Source organism: Anser brachyrhynchus (genome assembly GCF_964034855.1).
Source record: "Anser brachyrhynchus genome assembly, chromosome: 21".
NCBI lineage: Eukaryota > Metazoa > Chordata > Aves > Anseriformes > Anatidae > Anser > Anser brachyrhynchus.
The window spans coordinates 3,545,422-3,566,690 of record NC_137714.1 but is presented as its reverse complement, the minus strand read 5'-3'; the positions used below and the strand labels follow the sequence as shown (position 1 = coordinate 3,566,690).

At 40.1% G+C, this 21,269-nt stretch overlaps 1 protein-coding gene across 2 annotated transcripts; it reads right to left on the bottom strand.

The window, feature by feature from the left end:
- Positions 1–197: 197 nt before the first annotated feature.
- Positions 198–16,580, bottom strand: LRRC38 (leucine rich repeat containing 38). 2 transcript variants are annotated; one of them, XM_080564120.1, is made up of 3 exons: positions 15,841–16,580; positions 3,242–3,528; positions 198–804 (listed from the first exon to the last, which is right to left on the bottom strand). In XM_080564120.1, the coding sequence occupies exons 1-2, from the start codon at positions 16,466–16,468 to the stop codon at positions 3,275–3,277; spliced, it is 882 nt and encodes a 293-aa protein (XP_080420246.1). In that variant the 5' UTR covers positions 16,469–16,580; the 3' UTR covers positions 198–804; positions 3,242–3,274. The 2 variants fall into 2 exon arrangements, with proteins under 2 accessions (XP_080420246.1, XP_080420245.1); XM_080564119.1 differs by lacking the exon at positions 198–804 and having other exon boundaries at positions 1,257–3,528; positions 15,841–16,579.
- Between the last annotated feature and the right edge of the window lie 4,689 nt (positions 16,581–21,269).

Genomic DNA, 21,269 nt, shown 5'->3' with positions numbered 1-21,269 from the left:
CAATGCATAGACTGTTTCCTGAGCTAGCAATGCATTGCACGGGAAGCTAAATTCAGCTTTTACACTTGACAAGTGCAACTTCACTCATCTTAATGGGAGTTACTGCAGTCTGAGAAGATTACATACTCACTGGATCCCATCCATAGAAGGATCCCTTCACGGGAAGACTTCTCATGTCCACAAAGCTGAAGATGGGATTACCTCCATGCTACTACCTTTGTGGAGGTCAGATTGCAATAATAACGCAACCTTCAGGCCACTTTTTCAAGAGTTCTACTCATGGTGAAATCTACTTTTAAAGTTTTGCAGGGGAATGTTTTGCTCTGAAGATTACATAAAATAAAATAACAAAAATCCCAATAGGAACTAAATCCAAGTTCTGTCTCATTTACTAGCAATTAGAAATATGGAAAATCAATATTAATAGTAGGTTACAGCTGATGCCTACAATAAATAAATATTGCTAACCAGAAGAGCTCAATACTTATTAATTATACATTACTTAGTAGGGGAAACATCATTAAAACTTCTTATTTGGAAAAAAAAACAACATACTTTGCAAAATTACTTTGATGTGATGGAGTGTCCAGAATGGCAGCTTCATAAATAAAGCTTTCCTAAGCCTTGCTCTTCAGTTTGTACTGGATTATGTGGGTGTCAGCTTGGTCTGTTCCTTGCTGTTCTGAGGGGTGCTAAGATCCAAATAAAATCAGTGCTTTCAGGGCTTTATGTTGGGTTGAACAAAATGCTACAAACTCTACACAAATCTAGATCTTCATTTTGAGGCATCACGGTAGGATGAACCTGCAAGTAAGAGCAGAACCCAGTCAAAATAGTTGAGTTTGAGATAAGACCTCTGCAAAATTAGTCAACCTTACAGGATAATGAAAAAAACAAAACAAAACAAAACAAAACAAAACACCATAGATTTGTGACTAAAGGATGGGTAGAAATTTGCTGAAACATTCACTGACATCTCACTGGAAAGCTTGGTAGGACAGATCATTTTGCCAATTGGACGCAAGCTTTGAGCCTGTAATAAAACTTGCCGACAAGAAGGTGTGACCCAGTTTCTTATTCCATCACTGAACCACTTGCACAGCTCTAAATATAAAACTGTTGATAACATATCCATATTTGTTGCAAAGGGAGCGTACTGCATGAACTGCACCAGGCAACAAGTTGTATATTTCCAACCATACTGCAAAACTGCTCTTTTACTTTTTTTACATACAAATAAACATGAAAGTCCATGATGAAATTATAAATATATTTGTGTTATTTTTAAACATGGCACTACACAGTGAAAGTCATGTCATTTCATTTCTCTTGAAAGAGTAAGAATAACATAAGACAGTATTGATACAGAATATCTTCTTGCTGTCCCACTTAATTCTGTTCCAGTGTGTTTTTAGAAATAATAACCTTAACAACGGTAGCATTAAGTCACATTGAATAAGCTGTAGAGCTAACAGAAGTAAACACTCTTGTGCTGGTTTTAACCTCAGCATGGTGCAAACTCCATTCCGGTTGTGTTAGCCAGTGGAGTAACTCCACTGATGTCATGACTCCACAGCTAAGTCGTGCTGATGTGAGATCCCAATAGATCTGTCATGTAACTTCTGCATCAGCCTCACATACGTAATCATTACACATAGCCCCAGTACAGTGCCTCCCTCCCCCTTGTATATCTCGAAGCACTTAAAAAAAGATAAATAGTTGTTATCTTCATTTCATAGGTAGGAAAATGGAGGCACAGACAGAAAAAGTGATTTGCTGAAAGTCTTCGAGCTGGTCGCTGTTAGACAGGGACAATACCCAGGTGTCCTGAGTCCTAATCTTGTACCCCATCTACTGGACCACAGTACCCCTCAGCACACACAGTGTATTCACTCCTGTCTGCCTGAACAACCAGCGTGACAGATACAAGAGATTTGGAACTAACTGTCCATAAAGTCCATTCATATTAACTGAGCAAGGCAATATTATAACCAGAATGTTTTTAAGAAATGATAGCATTTACAGTAGTTAAATAGATGCTACTTTTTATCAGTTCTATTTTTTTATAATAGCATACAGTCCTTAGATTGTTATTACTATGTTATTTCTTAGTGTAAGTAAGCCCTCATGGCTATTCTAGATAATACTTCAAATACACAGAGCTTTAAAAAAATATTTCCATTACAAATATTTTAAAAATATACTTATCCTAAAAAGCTGTCCGGCACTATTCCAAAAATCACTTGTAATAAATGTCTCTTTTCATTTTAACAAAAATATCTACCGTTATATAGAAGAGCTCAAGTTTTGACAAATCTATAATAGTCAGAAATATCTTGGGCCAGATTCCACTCTTGTTTATACAGTTGCCAGTTTGGATCACGGTGTTCACTTCAGTTGTGTTACTCTAGTATAATCAGGAGCAGAATATAGCCCTTAGTGCTTTAAAATAACTAAACAGACTGAATACTGCAACAGTTCCTTGGGCCTAGCATTACAGGGATGGGAATTCCTTTACTTCAATGTGTCTAAAAACACAAAAGAATCTTGTAGTTAGTATTTGTGCCATAACCAAAGAGGTGCCAGGCAGCTGCATCGGATGACTCAGATCTAGAACCATATTTCACCTATAGAGAAGAAGTTTTGGCTCAATGATGCCTGCAACTGTGCCATTAAAAGAAGAATGAACGTTTAGAGAGAACAATTAGAGAGAGAAAATGCCAACCTTCCTATGCTTTCTACAGTTCTAGGAATCATTTTAATTGCGTTTTGTTACTTGGAAAATTGCGTGAGCTTATTAGAATCTCCCACTGCTTAGCTCTAGGAAAGACAGTTTTAATTTGCTTCCATATTTCCAGCTGAAATGCCTCCATCTAGTCAGTTCTTTTCAAAGTGCATTTGAAACAAGCTATTAAGTGCTTGCAGGAATCTGCATCTGACCAGATGGACAATGTGGAAGCTGTTAGTCTTTTTAAAACACTAGATTTTTTTTTTCCCTTTCTTCCTTTTTCTTCCAGCTTTCAAATTTAAATTGTTTGATTAAGGTTCATAGAAATCAATCTGACCTCATTGCATCAGGTTACATATGCACGTAAAACTAACAGCCTCAGATGCAAACGGCAATTCCTACCTTTGACCTTCACAAAATTAGAATGCAACCTTAAACATTTCATCTAATTCATATTTAAAGCTTTTAGTCTAGTTTTCTTCCTAGACGTTGGCTGATGATCTAGTAACTTACAAACCAAGGAGATTTTAAGTATATAGGCTAAGTTCAGTCCTCACTGTCGTCTTCATCATCATCGTCATCTTTACTGGGAGCACATCTTTGGAAGCAGTGTACTATAGTTGCTAGGAAGAAGCTTGATAGAATTGCAGCAATGGAGACTGCGACTCCAGAGAAGATGATGATAAAAAGGTCCGTCAATGACAAACTAAATTTGCATTCACTAAAGCTGACCTCAGATAATTCATTCAGAAAGATTCTTCTATTTTCTACAGGCAGGGAACACTGGATTTCATGGAGACCTGCAAAGAAGAGGAGAGGGAAACAAATCAGAGGAATATTGATGAATCCTTCTGTTGCTCTGGACAGATACTGAATGTCTGAAGAAAAACTGAAGAAAAGGGTTAATTCCAGGTTTATGAATTTGTATGAAATTCAGGAAAAATTTGAAAAAATCTGACACTATCTAAAAGCCATTACATAGCCCCCCTGAGTGCCCCCTCAAGACATTAAGCTATTTTCACCCTTACTCTTCCACGAGGTATTACCAGGGGCTGTGATTTTGAGGATTAAAAAGCGGGAATACTAAACCCAGTATGCCTGGAGACTCGGAAGCATTTCCGTACTAATTTCTGAACACAAATTCTGACTCCAAAACAGGATAAAAGGGACACTGAGTTTCCTTCCACACCTTGGTGCCTCCTACACTAATTTTTCTTCCATGCACAAAACTACAGTTGTCTTTTTCTTCTGGTCAAAAAGAAAAATCTTAGGTTTAAAGGATTCTTGTTTGACTCTGACCTGATTTCAACCTTTTCTCTCCAACACTCCATACACAGACTAACAGATATTATTTCTCCATGCATTACTGAAGAATGCCTACAGGTGGGTTCTTCATAGTAAAAGTAAAAAAATCAAAATTTAAACAGTGGTGAGAATATAATTTGGTAGTAGGCAGTAAAGGCATATCTTCAATTCCCTCTTCATTCACACCAGGAAAAATAAGGAGAGTATATTAATGGGCTGGAATGGAAAAAATAGTGAAGTGAATGAAGTCTGTATCACTGTTAGCAAGATAGCTTTTATCTTGCTGTTGAGTATATGAATGTAAAGGGGAAGTACAAGAACTGCGTATTAATGACATGAGAAGTGCTGCTGTTTTCCCTGACACACACATTTATTATTGTCTGCTGATGATCACAAAATGGGATCCCAGTTTCAGAATCTGCATTGCTGTGAGCACTCACTGTACACGGTATTTCCATTGCACAGCTCCACATTGTGCCACTTTGCAGAGAGGATGTGGGATAAGGTTTTCGCCGCTTTTACAAATTCCATTTTTTCTTGTGCTTGAATTGCTAAGGTGCGTTTTGTTTTATTACAAAACCCAGGCTCTTAGCACTCGTGGTGCAAATCTGACTAGTTATCTGGATCCAGCCTGGCTGTTACGTTAATTCGAGAGGGATTTTTAGCCAAGACAGCTGGGGATCCATTCAATGCATCACCCTGACTTATTTGACCCGTTATCAATGATGACTGTATGAAATTTTGATCCCTAAAAGCCGTCGTGTATCTGTTTTATCTGCCTAAAGTTCTGTTGCTTTCCTTCTTTTCTCACCCACAACCTAATGAAAGCTGCCAGCAGAACAGGACACTAGTCAGCATGCCCAAGGCTGAATGGCTTCCTCTAGGCAAATTGCCACCTGAATACATGTGACATTTTTTCCCTGAGCCTGGAGCACACTGCTGGTGCACGGCAGATGGCAAGGCAACTTGCTCTGCAGACCTTTGAAACCTCTTGTCTGTGGAACTGGCCTGGAAGGGAGAGGAGCCACCCGGTTTCAAACACTCTCTGAGCCTTTTGGAAATCTGGAACCTGCAGCATTCACACACACCATGCCTTGTGCACAGGCTGACACAGCGGAGCACTGGAGCGTGCCTGTGACTGCACAGATGGCGAGAGGAAGTACACACTCCTGCACTCTGTAGCTTGTGATAGAGCTCTTTGTACAAACCAGGAGAAGTTAGAGTTGTTGGCACTGAGTCTGTATTTCCTTTTCATCTAGACTTGAGAACAGCAACTCCAGGGGAAGAGCCAGAGTGACAAACAAAAGAGGACACAAATGGGTACCTTTCCTATTCAAAGCCATAAGAAATAAGAGAGGAGAGAAAAGCCATACCCTTCGACTCCAAAACCTGTGTCTTTCTAGTAAGCTTTTAAAAAAGGAAATGGTTTTCAATAAATTAAAGTGGGTAATCAAAGCAGTTACTGCTATTGTACAGAAACAGCAAGAAAATGAGTGTAACCTATTGAAAAATTGTTTGAAGAGGAGTTCCTCACTAATAGGAAAAGATCATAGCAATATTTTGGCTGAAAAGCCTGGTCCAAGTGAATGTGCCATCTAAAATTCCATTTCACTTGTAGCAAGCACAAACAAAACAAAACAAAACAAAAAATATATAACTTTGTTTCTGTAAAAAAAAAAAATAAAAAAATATATAACCTTGTTTCTGTAAAACAAACCATTAATAACTGCTGAGTTCTTATCAGCACTGCTATTTTCATAACAGCTGAGCTGTGTTCTCTGCGTGTCTAAAGAAAGATTGCACAGGTGACCATAAACAATTCTACTTTGTGAAAGAAATTCTCTGGTGTCCTCATCTGCCAGCTTTTAAAATTATCTCTGTGCTGCAGTGGCCTTGATGAGCTGGAGTAGCAAATCTAAGCTTCCACAAGGAATGCAGAAAAACAATATATTATAAAGAGAAAGAGAGGGGGAAAAAACCACAAAAACAAACAAACAAAAGACAACTAGCGTTCTAAACAGCTCTACTTACTGCAGCCCTCGCCTCTACAAATAACTTGCTGCTGTAGCATCTGCTCATGATCCTAGAGGGAAAAGAGCCCAATTGTTCCGCAGTGTTACCAGCAGCAGTTTTGCCACAGACCTAAATGGAACCTGTAGGCTCTGAGCTCTATTCCTCTTCCCTGATGCTTTCACCTAACGTCACAGCACACAGAATACAAACCGAAAAGAATTGCCAACGTACCAAGTCACTTAGAGGATATTTCTTGCTAGGAGAATCAGTGTACTGTAATGATTTTGAGTCTGATTATACAATGGAGAGATATAAAAAAGCTCTTCTCCCTCCATGTAGCAATCGGTACTGAAATCTAGGTCATGTTCTCAAATCAAATAGATAAGATAGGAATTTTCTACTTGCTTTATTTTTCAACACTCCAAGGTGCTAGCTTAGCCTCCAGTTTTTTTGTGGAATTCTTAGTCATTGAAAACAGTAGACGCCAACAGGCAAAATACAACATCATAAATCAGGAGCCAGTATAGAGGCCTTTCTATCTCCCAGCTAATGTTTCACCCACCCTGCATATGCATCATTTGCCCAACAAGACGTGAATGAACGGACTTCCATCCACACATAAGGCAGTCTGCTAAAATCATACTGGAAATCATACTGGAAACCTAGAATGGCTGCAGAGCGCAGTGGAAGCATGGCAGTGACTGAGGGAGAGAGGACCATTTATTATTACATCCTGCCCAGCGAATGTTGGTTTGGTTTTTTGTTTCTTTGGGGGGTATTTTTTGCTGTCTTGTGACACTATTGCAAACCCCAATACAATTAACAGAACCTTTTCTTTTGACTCCAAAGAGAATTTGGAGTACTTGGAAGGGCCTGTATTTGTAATAGTAGTAAGCTTAGCAGCTTTATTTCTAGTGACGCAAGGAATTTCTCCTCCCAAAGCTAATGCAGCCTGTATTAGACCAGAGCTTCCAATTGCTTACCTGAAAACACCACAATGTGAAGGTCAGGGGCATGTCTGTCTAGGACAACACAAACAATGTCATTTCAGCTGCTTCCTTCCAGAGCAGTATGGAACTTTGTATTACGTAACAGTACGTTGGCCTTAAGAAATGGGCATCCAATGTGTGGAGCACTGATGTTATGTGCTCCGCCTCTCCTATTACATTCGTGCCTAGCAACATGGCCAGTTTTGTACTTTGCTTAGGCAGAAAGTAATCCCAGGTTATCATGCACCCTCTACATGAGCACCCTCCACACAAGCCTTGCAGAGGAGGACAGTGCCATTTAACCTTGGGGTCTGCTTTCGCCCATTTTGACCACTTGAATCATATCATTTTCTGATATATAAACACACTTTTAATTCAGTACAACCTGTTTAATTTATTCTTTTAAAAAATCAGTTAGGCTTCTTGTAAAGGGTATCACAAGGAGGTTCAATATTTATTGCAGCAAGAAAACCTTTGATGATAGTTATATATATCTCATTGCTCCCACAACATGTTCAAAGAGTTGCTTCTTCATACCAAACAAATCTGTAAATGAAATAACAAGTGTGAGCGTGTTATAAATACGCAGCTTGTTATTTTGGTCAGGGCCATCACATTATCTGTAAAAACTCCAGCTGTCTCAAGGACAATGTCACGCGCTCTTACTTTCTGCTATGTCCTCTGAAGAAGCAGATGTACTACACTGCCAGGCTGTAATGAATTGTTTGCTTTTAAAATGGGAATGCTTTGAAGTCCTAGTCAAGGGCCAGGTGCTAGATTCTGCAGAGGCTGGTCTCTAAATACTGAAAAAATGAGTTGAAATATGGGTCTGTTCCCAGATATCTAAGTTATGTGGGGAGTGTGAAGTTGTTGGAGTTCTAGAGCCTTATTTTTTAAAGGGAGAAGCATTGGATTTTTTTTTGTTTTGCTTTGTTTGTTTTGTTTGGTCTTTTGTTTGTCTGATATTTTGACTGCATTGTGAGTTGTGCCTTTGTTTTATATTCTACTGGCTAAAGACAAGCAGCAGCACGTATCACCTACACAGGTCGACCTGACTATTTGAAGGACTCCTTGTGTCATGATTTCTTAATACTTATGCTAACTATACCTTTTATTGGACAACTTCCGAAATTCATTATTACTTCAATATTGTGGTCTTTGCCTGTTAACCCTCTGTAGCTGGGAAATCTTGCTGTATTTTGGAGGTTGAGTTTAAAAAAAGAAGAAAAAGAAAGGGAAGCCCCAATTCTATTGGGTCTTTGTAGACTTCACATAATACAATTATTTAAGAAATATATATATAATTATATATGCTCTAATATAATAATGTACAGCAGTGCACACTAGTATGGGATTATGAAAATGCCCACTCATACATACACTGATATATACAGGAATACATGCAGAACAATGTATGAAATAAGCCATAAACATAAGTGTGTTTCATGTAAATGTGTTCATTACAATAACTGTAAGAGCACTATAATATGCTATTCAAATATTTTAGGAAAAATAAAATTGATATTTGCCTTTTTGGGTGCAATTCAGCTGTTCTCCCATGGCACCGAATGTAGTTTACACAGACTTGAAATGTTTAAGTGTGGTGTTTTATTTCTTGTATGGTATTTTCCCTCCAGCTATAGTTCTCTTTAGTCTACTTAAACATCATCACTAATGTATTAGATCTATTAATAAGCAGTGAGAGAGGCCTTGCTTCTGAAGAGATATGGAATTTCATTAAAATTAGCCTCAAGCTATCAGAAAAGTAAGGCTTAAAAAACTGAAGCCTATATTTAGACCCCTAAATAAATTTTTTTAATGGCCAAATGCCCTAGAGTCTCCTAGTTTAACATCAGAAAGTACTTTATATTTAGCCATTGAAGCAAACTGTCAAGTTTAACATTAGGTGCCACACTGCAAACTGTCCTCACATCTTCAAATCCTGAGAGATGGAAGTACTCCAAAAAACCTTAGGATGGAAGAAACAGCGAAAAGGCAGTGGCAGCCAGATCATTTTACTGAAAATGACTTGGATATCACCTTATGTATTTATATATATATACATATATATAGAAACAAATCTGTTGCACTTGTTAGGTAATCTTATTTCTCTTAGGAGTTTCTGCATGAGCAGAATAAAAGCTGCTGAATGGGCATTCTTAGGGCTTTTAATTCCTCTCCAAAAACTGGATATTATGTTCTGTACTAGTGATGTGCTAGCATGTGCATGATATCCCGGGAAGAATCGAGCTGTAATGGACAGAACAGTCTGTCCTGGTTAGCAGAAGCTTGCTCTGGTTCTATATTAGTGCACGAAATTAAGGCAGCCTTGTCTACATAGCAGATGAACATAGGTACTGATAAAGAACAGTAAGTCAAGAGGACTTACAAAAAGCTGAGTTGTTTTACCAGCTTTTAGTTAGGTTAGAAGGTCAAATGAAGCTTGTACTCACATATAATTATGATGCTGTGTTTTTAAGACAATGTTTACCATTTTCAGTGAGCCCCTAAGGGCTACTCTAAGGGCCTAGACTACAGAAGCATGACATTATTTTTTTTTTTTATTTACAGAATAAATTTATTTAGTAGTATATCTTGGATTGGAATGGGATTATAAAAGGACGTGGAGAACCAGGAGATGATCACCTCGGGCACAGCCTTTCTGAACAGGCTTACAAAACCCATTCCATTCTCACTGCACTGATTCAATACTGAATCTCGTAACCACTGCTTTTTGTACTGAATTCAGTTCAAGGACCCAGCTCCAGAAGGCTGCTTACAGTCTCATTGTCCCCCGATCTTAGCTTTTTTCCTGCCTCTCCTCTCACTACCATCCTTCCCTCCTATTCTTTGCATGGACGGTCTTTACATGGAAACACACCTCTTTACCACAGTTTAACTATCCATCCAGACTGGGGAGGTACCAGCTACAGAAGTCCTAGAAGTAGCTAAATAGAACCCGTACCAACACTGGCACTAAAAAAATGCTCTGGGTCACTTAAGGATCTGTAATCTTGTGTACAAAACTTTCCAAAGTGGAGCAACAACTGATTAAATGAGGAGGAAAACACGGTCCTAGATATGGCCTTCCTGTTGTCACATAGGCTTTGCAGTCCTCCCCTATAGCTCATCTTACTCTGATTTTAAATGCTCAAAACATATATTGCCTTTATTTATCAAAGAGAGTACAAACCTACTGGGAATTCCATCTCTGGCCAATCCTGAATGAATTTTTCAAGTCTCTCTGGAAATATCAGTGTGCAAATAAGAATGATCAGTCAAAAACTTCTCCGTAAATTGCTTAAGGTCTTTCTAATACTGTTATAATAAAACGGGCAGCAGAACCTTTCATTCATGCAATGGATAGCGGGGAACTTAAATGGAGTATTTGTTAACCAGACAAGGTTGAGAAAGCACCACTGCGTCTAGTATGAAAAGCACACAATGTTTCTTGCAGTCCCACAAACTCTGCACAACTTCCTCAAACATTTTTTCCAAAGAAACTACAGGGAAGACAAAAAAAAAAAAAAAAGGAAAGAAACGAGGGTAAGATGATGGAAAGGAGACACTCTGTCACACTAAGGAATAATTAAGCACTAATTAAAAGTCATGTTAAAAATGCATTAGTCATTAGCAAACAAGGCACAGCTGCCCAAAGCATGTTCACAGAAAGTAAAAATCAGCAGCAGATTTCTACAAAGCACTTCAATATGTCGACTGCATACCTCTTGTCTTTGCTTTTGCTATGTGCATTTTAACTGAGTCCATTACCTTCAAGATGAGATGCTCAGAAGGATTCGAGAAATTTCTTTTGTAGTGTCATGCACTCTAAACAGCACCTTTCACCAAGAACTTATTCCATCAAAACTTGCTGTACTTAAATGCTGGAATGGCAACATTTCTGAAACTCATTTCTGCAGGTAATGGATGCCCACAACCTTCTGCTGGATGAGCCCAGAGTTTCAAACAGTATTATTGGAAAAATTAGGTTAAGAGACAAGGCAGGAAAGGAAAAGTGCATTTTTAGCAAAGATAAAATGTGATACAGAACACAAACTTTGAAAGTAGAAGAAAGCCCTTCCATACATTAGAAATTGATGAATATTTTTGTAAGATTTCCAGTTTCCACCACAGCAGAAAACACAAATCTCAAAGGTGACTTGGTCTAAGAAGGAAAGAAGGAAAGAAAGAAGGGAAGAAGGGAAGAAGGAAGGAAGGAAGGATGGATAATAGCAAATTTCCTTGGACTGAATTCAAAGCTTTGAAGCGTTATGCATAAAAGATATTTAACCAATAATCATCCTTCCCCTTTATTCAGTACCTTTCTTGCTTTCTATCATATTTTTCTTAATTACTTCTGTCAGATTCCTAACAAACTCTCTTCTTCTTCCTCGGCTTTCTTCAATTCCCACTTCAGCGAACTTCAGGCTTATGAGATGTTTTTTGTAAAATTCAAGAAGATAAAAAGGATTCTGTAGAACAAATACATGCAAGCAGAGACTAGAACATAATAGCATACACCTCAGATATGCAATTTCCTTGAATTCTTTGAATAACACATTCAAGACCAAGTTAGACTTCTGTTTTTTCAAGATATTCTTTGTTCTGAGAGTTTGCTTGCCCCACCATGGAATAAAACCTTCAATGAAAGACAACTGTCTTTAAAGGGACAGAGATCTTACAGAAGCTTTTCTATTTCCAAAAAAAATATCCAGTATTCTTAATCTCCATACTCCTCCTACTGGGAAGCTTTTAATGTGCATCATCAACCATCATGCTGCCATTCAGGCTTATCAAATGCCTGTAAAATCAAACTCACCCTTCCACAGAAAATCTTTTTAAGTTTTACAACTTAACTGTCCCATTGTGACCCACAGTGAACACTTTCTGTCTTCTCTAGGAAAAAAACCAACTGTTATATGTTCTCCACCTAGCACCATTTCACTGACCTTCACAGTTCCTTCTTCTACACTGCATTATGCACATCCATTTGTTTTTTTAATCCATATTAACTAAATCAGAGGGTAAAAATGTTGTTTGGTTTTCAAGGATGATGAAAATTCCATTATTGATATCTGTCTTACAAATAGAAAAATATATTTGCTTTTCTATTTTTTTAAAGCAGGTAGAATGCTGAGTTTCGTTGCAAAACTTTTAGGGCAGTTTCTTCATTAAGTCTGCTCGCAAATTTGGCATGTGAGAGTAGTTTCTTATTGCAAATCAATGCCTTAGTTAGAAATTTAGGTTGGATGCATAAATGCTAGGATCTGTAAAATGATTCAAATCCCAGCTGCTTGTGTGCAGCGACAAGCTAGATTTGCAGAGGCAGCACAGCTGGAATGAGGCTTTCCAGTCAGCTAGTCAGGCAGGCCAGCAGAAGCTGTAACTTCACAAGCTTTTTCTGGTAGCATGCCAGAAAGAAAACGGACCTGGCTTTTGCAAAGCTAATGAGCTGAAGTATGCCTTTTGTTCAGATCACTGAGTTCTCCAGAGGCCTTAATTGCAGAGGTAGAGAGTTTCAGGATCAATTATTGAGATTTCTGTTCTGATTGACAAAACTCCAATTCTTAAAGCAAGCTGGTATTTCTTTTGCAAAAAACAAGGGCAGTTTTGACCAGCATGACATTTTACTGCAGTGCTAAAATTAAAAGGTGGAACAGTGGCTAGGCTTCGTAAACAGTTGCAGCTTGAGTGATTTCTCTCAGACATGCAGACAGGACACATTAAACTATTTTAAGTGTCATTGAAAGTGAAGAACCCAAATGAACTCCCTATACGTAAGCCTGCCGGTGTATTTCTCCCAGACATTTATCTTCTGTTGCTACTGGTTCTGACTCCCCAGGGACTGCTATGAAACACTTCCAAATTGCACACCTGGATCCTACTTCATTCACAGTATAGTTGGAGTGTGTTTCTTTTCCACTTTGGCATACCTTTTCCCTTTCTAGTCCATTCTGAAGCACCCCAATCCAGCAGAAGACACACATGACACTGTACAGAGTCTTTAGCTTCTTTGCAGCTCTTTGTACTTTGTGTGAACACGCTGGGGATCACTGATGCAAGTTACTGTCATTCACCTTTCCATATTCTTTCCCTTCTCAGTAAATCCAGGTCACAAAGTTTGTCATTTAAAAGCTGGGGAACATCAGTCTGTCACAAGACTGCTCTGTAGCGTAAATCACTGCATATTCTTAAAGAAAATCAAGAGAAGAAAAACCCCAGCCAACCCTTTTTTCCATCCTTCTGTCTTCCATTCATAGAGGCCACGCAATGGAAATGCTCGAGTTTCTGCAGCATCACAAGAGACAAATATACAGCCAAGATAAGGAAGCTCTTTTCTTGGGACCTGAAAATGTATTCTTATATTTTTCTTTTGCAGTTTTTCCAGGCAATGCCTGCTGCCCTACTTATCCTGATGTGTTTGCTGCAAGAATACTTGCCTCCAACCTGATAGCAGTATCATGAGGAAGCCAGCAAGTCTGAATGCTGAGTTTTTGAGTTGCTCTTCCCACTCCTCCCAGGGAAGATGTAACACCACCAGAAATGCCAGGCAAAGAGGGCTTTGGACAAGTATAAGCAGACAATTAATGCTGGCACGATTAGCTCCTAATTGGTAAAATGTTGCAACTTCATTATAAACCGATGACTGTGTATAAAACCTGATCAAAACCCAATCCTAAGAATTAGTTCTACACGGACTTTCGGAAAGTTGCTTTGAAAGGCACTCAACTGTGGACATATTGTTTTAAAATGTCACCGAGAGGATCTTTTCTTTTGGGGATTAGTTTTGCTCTCACTTTCAGGAATAATGTTTTACTACTCTATTAAAGGAGGCAGCCAGCATTTTTTGTGACAGCAGCTCACAAGGAGCAATCAAGGTGCTGAGTTTGTGTGCTCTTCTGCATGCAGGCACTGAACCCTCACCGACATGACTGGCTGCAAAGACATGGGTAGATCTGCACCTGGGAGTAAATGCAAAGCAGAGCATTTGCTTAGGCAATGGTCAGGTGGGCAGCTCTGAAAAGCAACCATTTAAATATTCGCTTCTTTCCTCCTCGTCTTCCCAAATCGAACCAAACTGAAACTTTGAAAGGTATGGACAGGTAAATTATTATTTTTTGGTTATTTGACTGAAACACAGCTTCCACTACTTTCAGTGAGGTACAATACTGTAAGAAAACATCTGCAAGCTTGCAAGAGGCTGGGGAACACTGACACCGAGACGGAAAGCTTAGGTACTTGAGATTTCCAGACATAAGAAGTTCAGATAAGCTTAAAAACACTGACAGGACAGGAAAGAAAGAGAGATGGGCTGCAACAGACTCTAACTGAACAGACTCGGTCTGGACGAAGGGGAAGGAGCTTAAAGTTCATGAAAAGATGGAAAGCATGGGGAGGTGAGCTGATGTTTGGCTGAGAGCCAGCAGGAGAGATGGGCAAATACTTGGCTCAAACAGAGTGAACTTTCACTAGAGCACCGGGAAGGTGGGGGAACAGACAAGGTTTGGTGTAAAAAGGGTAAAGATTTCACTGAGGCAGACAGGAAAAAACAAACAAACAAACAAACAAAAACCACTTTTCCCTCAAATGACTTCATTATTATTATTATTATTATTATTATTTACAGCTAAGAATATTTAAGGCAACCTAGGTGAATATAATAAAAAATATAAAAAATGCCACCCAAGGTCATGAGCATAGAAAGAGCTTGAATAAGTGATTGCAAACTGATGATCAAGAGAGGAGACAAAAGACCTCTGAAATTTCTGGGCGGTGTTTTTCGCCTTTTGCATCTGATGTCAACCACCCACTTACTCAACCTCAGCCCATTCTCCTGAGACTCTCCCCCAGCCTTTTACTTCTCACCATCTTCTTCAGGGACGTCATCCCTTGGACAAAGCCCAGACCCTAGTGATTTTGTGTAAACCTGTACACCCTTGGCAGCCCTTACAAGCTTTTATGGTCCCAGCAGTCGCCCTTCTGCTAGCAGCTGGGCAGCTCAATGGCAGGAGTTTATGCTCCAGTGCTTGTTGGGAGGCAGGAACTGTGAGGTGATCTCCTGTTAAAGCTGGGTTAAGGATGGCTTTGGGGTCAGGTGGGAAATGAGGAGCAAAACCTTGGATTCCCAGGGACACGTGGCAGTCTTCTTTGTCCATGCTCTTCTGAAAATTACTGGCCCAAATACCAGAATTATATATCCTGTATTTTGGGGTGTTCCAGAGCCATTTTAATTTATTCCTAATATTGGAAGCAGTGCTATTTCAGTAAAAGCACCATAATCGAGCTATTGAACAGAGTTTCAGAACATCACAACAAAATAGTTCTGGGAAAGGGCTGACAACCACAGCTGCATAAACTGCGGATTTAACTCCTCTGTAGCAGCTTTGTAGCTGATGAGTAAAATGTGAGGAAAATCAGCTTTCCTAAGGAGTTGGCACACAATATTTAGCTGTTCAAAGGGCTTACTGTAGAAAGAAACCCAAGTCTGGAAGAGAATCAGCTCTGGGCACAATGAATTTGAAAAGGCTCCTTCACTGCCTATGTGAGTTTAGTCTATAAATTAAAATTATTATGGCTTATTTTTAAAGCTTATTTCTTAACTAGGAGGAAGACCTGCTGCTAAAAAGAAACCAACATCATTTTAATGGCCTCTTTTGCTGAAAGCATGCAATTAGAGTTCGACCAAAAGGCAGTTCAGGTCACTGCAGGCAGGACGCACAGGCAGTTTGACCAACAACCCTCCTTCCCTCCAAGACACACGTACAAAGCAACGTGCACACTGTGCTCTAAGCCATCGAGCTTTACCTTTCTGGAGCTTGGATGCATTGTCCTGTATCCAGCTGAAAAGGTTGGCAAAGTCACAATCACAGACCCAAGGGTTGCCCTCTAAGCGTATAGTCCGCAGGGAGGGCAGCGCTTCCAGGGCTGCCACGTTGAGGCTTTGTAAGTTATTGTCATTCAGTTCTAACACTTGGAGCTGTTCCAGGTTCTCAAAAGCAGCCTCATCCACATCCACCAGGTTATTGTTTCCAAGGCTCAGTTTTATCAGTTTTTCTGCTGACTTGAATATCCCAGCATCAAGCTGTGTTAAATTATTGTAGCTTAAGTCTAAATACACCAGTTTGGTAGAGCTGCTAAAAGTGCCCTCTTCTAAAGAGGTGAGGGAGTTATTCCTGAAGTCCAAATAGACCAAATCTCCATAAAATATAAAGAAGTCAGCTGGTATAGCCTGAATGTTGTTATCGGCTATAAGGAGTTTCCGTACATCCAATGGAAATGGATTAGGAACACTTGGGAGTCCTTGATCCCGGCAGTCTATGGTGTGGTAGTCCATACAGCTACAGACAGCAGGACAAAAATGACCCCCGGGTAAGAAGAGCAGGCAGACAAAGACAGAAAAAGGCAGAAGGCAGAAAGGAAAGCATGGCAACATCGTCAAGGATTTGAAAGCTGTGATGAGCACCACTTCTAAGAGAAGGACATTTTGCCTAGCTGAGCAGCAGTGCCTGGTACTCGTGTGTGTGTGTGCTCGTCTCCAGGAGATCACATATCATCCCCGATCCGATGGCAGCGGGCTCGGCAGGGGGAGGGAGACAGTGACTGAAGGGGAGAGGGAGGCAGGCATATGTGAGGATTTACACTGTCAGAGAATGATAATACCGTACAATGCAAGGGAAAGAGCGATGATTGGGTAAGCCGAGGACCTTTCAAAGGACTCCCTTGCTTTTGTGAGCTAAAAAAAGCTGGGAGCCTGGTAGCATATTTGCTGTATATTCCAGCAAATGGGAAATCACACCTAATCCTGTGACTCTGGCAGCAACAGCTCACGTTTAAAAAGCCCTTCAGGTAATGCACCCTGATGAAAAAAATGATTTTGTTTCTTCACATGTGCCTACATCAAAGTGACCAACACCCGACAGAAAAGCAGGTGTGGGTCAGAAGTATCCGGCTGACTGCTAAGGTCTCTTTTCTCTTTTATTTGTAAAATAGGGAGCAGAAGAGCAGCAAAGACAAGGAGAAATAGCTTGTGCTGTTTCTGGATGCCTTGCCAGCTTTTAGGGCAAGCATATTAACATTATTTAAATGACGCATTATCTTTTAATCAATGAGAATAATCTACTGCAGCAACAAAGAATATGGTCTCAAAAATGAGGGTGTTTGTTTTCCTGTTTTAATAACCTAAACGGCTACTTCCTAATATGGCACTAGTAATGTCCTTCCGGCCAGATAAAAGCAAAAAATGTGGATCAGACCTTCAGCTAGTTAAAAATGAATGGATTTTCTTCATTTTCAGGGCAAAAAAATATTTAACAATCAATCCGCCTGCCTCCTGCATCTCTGCTTCAATCAGCAGAGATGATTTTGCAAGAAGGCATCTGTGTTTTTATGACACCCCCAAATCCACACCCAGAAAGGTAGGATCTCTGCCAGCTGCAAGCTTAACTTTTAACTCCATCACTCCCTCTTTACACACACCCTGTAAGCAGACAGAAATGGGACTCTAGTGCTTGGGCCACACCTATGTGCTATGAACGAAGATTTTTCTAAAAAGACAGATTGTATTTTGGTGTGTACATCCTGAAGATTAAAGCATAAACTCAAATGCCTTTGGCAAGCTCATTCCCAGGTCAAAGAGAGGCCAGTGATGTTGATTTAAGGTCATTTCATAACTGAATTCAGAGTATTCATTCAGGACAGGGTACAAAAAATTCCATCTAAGATATCATATCCTCCCAAGACACCAAGAGTTACATTTAAATACAGAAAGTAGTACCACCCTCTCCTTCAGTGAGTGATACTGTTTTTGTAAAAGAAGACCCCTCCCCTTCTCCTTTCATTCAATAAAGACCCTCCTTAAATAGCAATCTGAAGGTGAGACTGTTCCATGCATCTGCTCCACCAGACAGTGCCAGGCACTGCTGTGTCATTCTGTTATTTCGCATTATTACAGACTTTAGAGTGAAATGCCACAATATCACTGTTTTTTCAAACACGTTACGCTGCACAGGACTGTGGTTTTGTGTTACGGCTTATGGCGAACACAAGGAGCATACCTTTTGCATACTTCCAGTGGAAGTCTGTTTCCTTCCACAGCCTTTCTCGTTAGCCCCAGTATTTCTGATGACAGCAGAAATTGTTGAATTGTTGAAGGTGCACAGCAGGATCTGAGAGTACTGGCCTGATGTACAAAGGACGAAATCCAGTCGGTAAAAGGGAACTTTGGATAGAAGGCCAGGGTGGGCACAAAGAGGGAACAGTCATGGATGGGACAGAAGCCAAGGCAGCACTTGCAACTGTGCTGCAAAACACACACAAGTTCACACACACACAAGCACTTGAGAAAACCCTACACAGGGATGATTTTCTAGCATGCACAGAACCACCTTAGATAGCTAGTACTATGCTCCATGAAATTCTAAAGTACAGCAGGAAAGATAATTAAAACCTTCCAAAATCACTGGACCTCTTACATAACTCCTTCCTAACGGGCACTAGAGCTGGAGTGACTGACAAGCGTAACTGACACAGCATTTTGCAGTACTGACGTACCTAACTTCACATTTCTAGATGGTTCTCCAGTGAAGTTATCAATATACAGCACTTAAGGGTCCCCCTGTGCAGACTCTTTCTTTTTTCCTATCAAATGTACGAAATCAGACCCTGACATTTTCTTTTCCAAGATGTCTCAGCGTTATTACGCCTGTTTCACAGATGGGAGACTCCAGACAGTAAGGCATGATTTGTGAAAGATCCAAGAACATGTTAGTGGCAGAGGTAGGAACAGGACTCAGCTTCCCTGAATTCCAGCCCTTGCTCCAATTCCTGCTCATTTCTGTATGAGAGGGACCTTCCCATTCTCAGCTGTTTGTGTGTATTCTTGCTGGTGTAGGGGAAGCACTCTAAGCAACGCTATGTTCACAGCAATGCTGCACCCTTGCATGCAGTTTGCAATTTCTCCACAGTATTTGTGGAGCTTTCCTGTCCGAGATGTTTGTGGAGGGGCTGGTAGGAGGCTATAGATTATTATTTTGGACTAGGTATCCCACCGGTTTGTCAAACAGAGGCAGAGCATCCAGGCAAACAAGCATTTCAGTGCCAGCACATAGCACTGATCTTCTGCCAGACAGGACCAGCTGCAGTGCCTGCCATCGCAGGCCACCTGCCAGGGTCTGACACCTTCCTCTTGCCGCCTTGGATTTCTGAGTTTCTCTCTGACCTGTCTTCCCCTGTATAACATTTCCTGTTTCAGTTTGTCTGTTTCAGCTCCATTCTTTCCCTAGCTCCTGCTTATTTCTGTACCTCATCTGTTTCCCTCAAAGATCAGAAATTCTCTTTAATCTTTTTGAAGCTTCTTTCACTTGCAGACATTTCAGGCAATTTTGGATGGCACAAAGGAGATTCTGAAAAGCTTTCTACCTAGTAAGATAGTAAAGCTTTATTTCTCTAACCTTTTATTTGCATCAGTTGGATACAGTAACCTATATTACCATACACAGGGCCTGGCCAGCTATCTGCTAAGTGCACAGCACCCTCTTGTGCCCTGTGGGACAGCAGTCACTCCACAACCACTGTGGGCTCCTACCAGAAGCTATCAGTGAGTTTTACCGTACTCCTGTAGTTCCTGAGTTTCATTGCTTCCTCTTCCAGTGGCCTCCTAAAGACACCCCAATCACTCCAAGCAGGAAAATGAGATACATAATTTTGGTGGTGGTGTTCTCTCAGGTGCTCCCTCTAGAGAGGTGTACACTAAAACAGCAGCAGCAGCACAGAGCGAGCCTCACTGATGCGTGGACCTGTGAAGGGAAGCAAATGCAAGGAACAAAGTGAGCCTCTAGTTCCCTGCTTGCACTAAGACACAGGAGCTGAATTGCACACCTACTGTCTGCTGCAACTCCTGGCATTGGAATTTCATTCTACCTGCATGCTCTGCTGTATCTTTTGGCTGTAGTAACTGGGACACCAGATTACAGACAAGCAATTGCTTAACAAAGCTGGAGGAAATGGTAAAGAACTTCGCAATAGGTAATACACATCAGGAGCTTCTGCTTGGCTTCAGTTGACAGTAATGTATAACACAGAGCTGCTCCACCAGTGAGAAGTCTCACAAAAAAAGCTTTGTTTATAAGATGTGCTTATGGGATTCCACATGGATCAAAGCTCAACTATTAGCTCTTTAGTGATGATCCTTGTTTCCAAGGCTCCCCCAAGGCAAGGGACACAATCAGTATAAAACACATGCTTATGAAACAAAGATGGTAATAATTTCCTAGTCAGAGAACTAGTGAGCATCCCTACTTTATCCTTTTTATTTCTATTTTTAATTACGTTACAATATCTAGCACACTGCAGTCCTGGAACTGACAGGAGATACCAAAGTTATTCTTTATGATAAAGTATACACGCATGTAAAAAAGCAAATCCATCTCATTTAACCCTTGAAAATGAGCAAGGATGTTTTGTGTCAAATCCTTTTGTGGAGGATGAGGAAATAAAAAAGTATCTTCCGCCATCCCTTCTCAGTTGTGTGACTTGAATAAGCATAACAGTAGGCAGGCTTTGGATTAAAGTCACAAAGATCCGGCTTTCAATCCCTTTAACTTTCTGTTCAGGACATCACTAAGAGAAACTCAAATAAAACAGAGAGTGACAAGCCATGATGCTCCTGGACCTTTAGAGTGCTGCCAGTTTTATAACATGGCAAACAGTAGGAAACTAAAAAAATATATTAAACTCCTTGCCTAGTACAGTAAGAAATAGCTCTAGGCATCTTTCCCTTAGAAACTTCAAGCTCTCCTCTTAAGAATGCTCAAAACTTCCCAGAACAGCTTGAACAATGGAAGAAAAAAGAAAGAGCAATCACAGTACAGACACACATGAAGGATTCTGATATCATAAGAAATCATTACTTACAAGAGAATGAAACAGAAAATTGTCCATCCTCATTCATATTTGTGAGCAGCTAATTAAGCATGTTTCTCTGTGAACGAAAGTTGTTATTCTGGGCTTACGCTTCACTGAGTCAAGGTACATGTCGTGTCCCAGGCTGCTGCTCCAGGTGCACACAACGATTGCAAAGGGGTTTCCTAATTACCATACAGAAGCAATGTGTCATGTGGACCAGTGTTCAGACTTGAATGACTAACAATAAGTTAATCAATCAAACACTGAAATCAAGTGGTGAACAACATCTCTGAAAGAGAATCCCATTTTTATTCCGATATTTACCATCTTGG